The 3033-nt window shown below is 36.8% G+C and overlaps 1 protein-coding gene across 1 annotated transcript in view; it reads left to right on the top strand.

Moving 5' to 3' along the window:
* The window catches only part of xrn1 (5'-3' exoribonuclease 1), a gene marked incomplete in the record, with an annotated part of 31327 nt that overhangs the window by 8823 nt on the left and 19471 nt on the right, over positions 1-3033 (top strand). The window contains 6 exon segments of the mRNA XM_014004457.1: positions 594-683; positions 1260-1416; positions 1599-1718; positions 1797-1966; positions 2308-2425; positions 2729-2824. Of these exon segments, the coding sequence (XP_013859911.1) occupies positions 594-683; positions 1260-1416; positions 1599-1718; positions 1797-1966; positions 2308-2425; positions 2729-2824 (751 nt within the window).

Consider the following 3033-nt stretch of genomic DNA (forward strand, 5'->3'; position numbering starts at 1 on the left):
GTCCTGTTCATTTCAACTCTTCTTTTTTTTTTCTCTTTGATTTTTTTGTATTGTTTTTTTTTTGAAGTTGGTCTTAAAATAAATTTTAAGTGGCATTAAAGAGGTCTTAAAAAGTTTTGAATTTAGCTTGTTCTGATGCATCTCAGTCATCCAGGTAGAAAAAAATCAAAAAGAAAAAAACAAGTAGGTCCTCTGGATGGTTCTCCTTTAGTGAAACGTTTCGTCTCTCCTCCTCCTTAAATTGAGCTTGTTTTAAGCTGTAGAAACCCTGGTTTTATAAACCGTTTTATTTTAGTCACTGGCTGCTTTTTGTTTACCTTCAGGAGGTAAAAGTTCTTTGATGTTTTAAAAATGAAGCAGAAAGATTTGACAAACTAACTGTGTTTCTGAGTTAAATGAACTAAAAATGCATCAAAGGCACAATTTATAATTAAACAGCCGATCGCATCACTAATAACTCATGAAATTTGTTGCACAGCCAGTGAAAACCTATTCTTCAGGAGCTCCAGTGAGAAGATGAACATAAAAACTGCACAATAACTGTGACTTTGAGATACATTTTCAGTGTTTTTATTTTATTTATCTGTTTGCAGTGAGTTCCTAGCCGAGCAGGCCCAGTGCTACGTGGAAGGTATCCAGTGGATTCTTCACTACTATTATCATGGAGTTCAGTCCTGGAGCTGGTGAGTATTTTTACTCTTTTGCTTCTGTATTCTCAGTAAAGTGGGATTATTTCAGAACATTTCTAAAAAACAGATTAACATGCAGGGTTGAAATGACAATGAACAGGAGGCTCGATGGATGGACAAATGTTAAACAAAGGAGAAATGATGCAGAACGGAAGAAATGCATGTTTGAAAATTTATGGACAAATTTGATAAATAGAACTAAAAGACTGCAGCTACAAATTGCAATAGAAAAATCAAGAAATGTTACATTTCAGAGCAATTATTGTTTAAAACTCCTTTTTTATTGTTCTGGCATTTGTTTGCACATTAATGAATTAATTGAGACAATTACTCTTTTCTGCATTTATTCCTAAATGTAACAGTTTCAGTTCACTGTACTAATGTTTTGTTTTGCCAGCCTGACTTTAGTGACAACTAGTGTTTCAGAATCACAGCAAACCTAATTGGAGTTGAGAAAACTGAGCCTTTGAAACATTTTATTGCAAATTATGCATTGATTTATTGTTTTGAACTATTTTTGTTATAATTTCCTTTTTATTAATTTTGAACATCGTGTGTGCACCTCCTCAGGTACTACCCATACCACTATGCCCCATTCCTGTCTGACATCAAGAATATCTCGGAGTTAGAGCTGACCTTTGACCTTGGGGAGCCCTTCATGCCGTTCCAGCAGCTGTTGGCAGTCCTGCCCTCTGCCAGCCAGTCTCTGCTGCCTGAATGCTACAGGGTAACGACTMAAGCACACACACAAGTGATAGTTCAGCGTGTAAATGGATTAGAGAAGTAGTATCAGTCAAACGTGAGAACATACAAACTGTTTCATTTAGGAAAAATAGGGTGTCCAATCTGAATACAAAAATCAAAATGCGCAGATAATATAKATGCTGTTTGTTGTTTTTGATGTCTCAGGGCTTGATGACCAGCACAAACTCCTCCATCATTGAGTACTATCCTGTCGACTTCAAAACTGACCTCAATGGCAAGCAGCAGGAATGGGAAGCTGTGGTGCTCATTCCGTTTATAGACGAGGTACACACACTCGCCTACAACTGGTGGCAGACCAATAGAGCGTATGATAACTTATAAATCTGTGTGTTTGTTAAACAGAGGTGCCTGCTCGCAGCCATGGAGCCCCACACTCCCAATCTGACAAAGGAAGAGAAGGCCAGGAATCGGCATTCGGAGTGTGCCGTGTACTTTTACGACCCAGATATAGACTTCGTGTACACCTCCTCCCTGCCTCAGCTGTTTCCCAACATCCCCCACTGCCACGTCAGGTAGAAACACACACACTCGTACTGAGCTGTGTGAARTTAGGATTATTATCTTTGAACCTGAAGGTGATCGTATCGATCAGCTAATGATTAATTGACAAGTGGCCGTTTTCTTAAAARACTGACTTTTCTCTTGYATCAAGAGGGTCTCATCATAACACGAAGGGCAATTTTTTGTAATATGCTGAATTTAAATTATTTTACATTATATTCGTTACAAATCAGTCAATTAATTGCTTACATCCCTAGTCTGGATAGATTTTCCTGTTAGGGTTTAAAACAAACTCAAACAYTGTACATCAGTTTTGCTCTCAAGCTCACAGGAAATGTATTTGTTGATACAGGAAAGCAAACATCCCCATGGATGCTTGGAAAGTTCATTTGGACCACGTCAGCAAGCGTGCGGACCGCTCCACTCTCTACTTCTGTGGCTTCCCCACTTTACACCACATCAAACACAAGGTTGGGTGCCTGCTGATGTTCTCCTTTTAGAAGATTATTTTTTTCTCCTCTCTGCTCCCTCATTCATGATTGTTTTTTTATTGTATATACATGATTTTTGTTTTTAAATAAATAGTTTTTCTGCCAAATTGTAAATGCTTTTGTACTAAAACAAGCCATTTAATCTGGTTTAAATTGTTCCCAAGATAAGCAATAACGACTTTTCCTCATTTTTAGGATAATGTTTTGTTGAAATGTATTTTGTTTTCTTCTCTCCGCTTAAACTTTCTATTCTAAATTGCGTTTGCTTCATTCACTGTGCAGTTTTATAAGAAGAAAAACGGGGTGGTCGTCTTCCAGCAGAGCAGTAGAGGCGAGAACATGATTTTGGAAATTCTTCCCAGTCAGGAAGGAGAAATGGTGAGTTTTTATTTGTGTGTTTATATTAGGGCTGCCACAATTAATCGATTAATCGACGACTAATCGATTATTAAAATAATCGATGACTAATTTAATAATCGATTAATCGTTTTCTAATCGATTATTAAAATAATCGATGACTAATTTAATAATCGATTAATCGTTTTCTAATCGATTATTAAAATAATCGATGACTAATTTAATAATCG

Source organism: Austrofundulus limnaeus, unplaced genomic scaffold (genome assembly GCF_001266775.1).
Source record: "Austrofundulus limnaeus strain Quisiro unplaced genomic scaffold, Austrofundulus_limnaeus-1.0 Scaffold24, whole genome shotgun sequence".
NCBI lineage: Eukaryota > Metazoa > Chordata > Actinopteri > Cyprinodontiformes > Rivulidae > Austrofundulus > Austrofundulus limnaeus.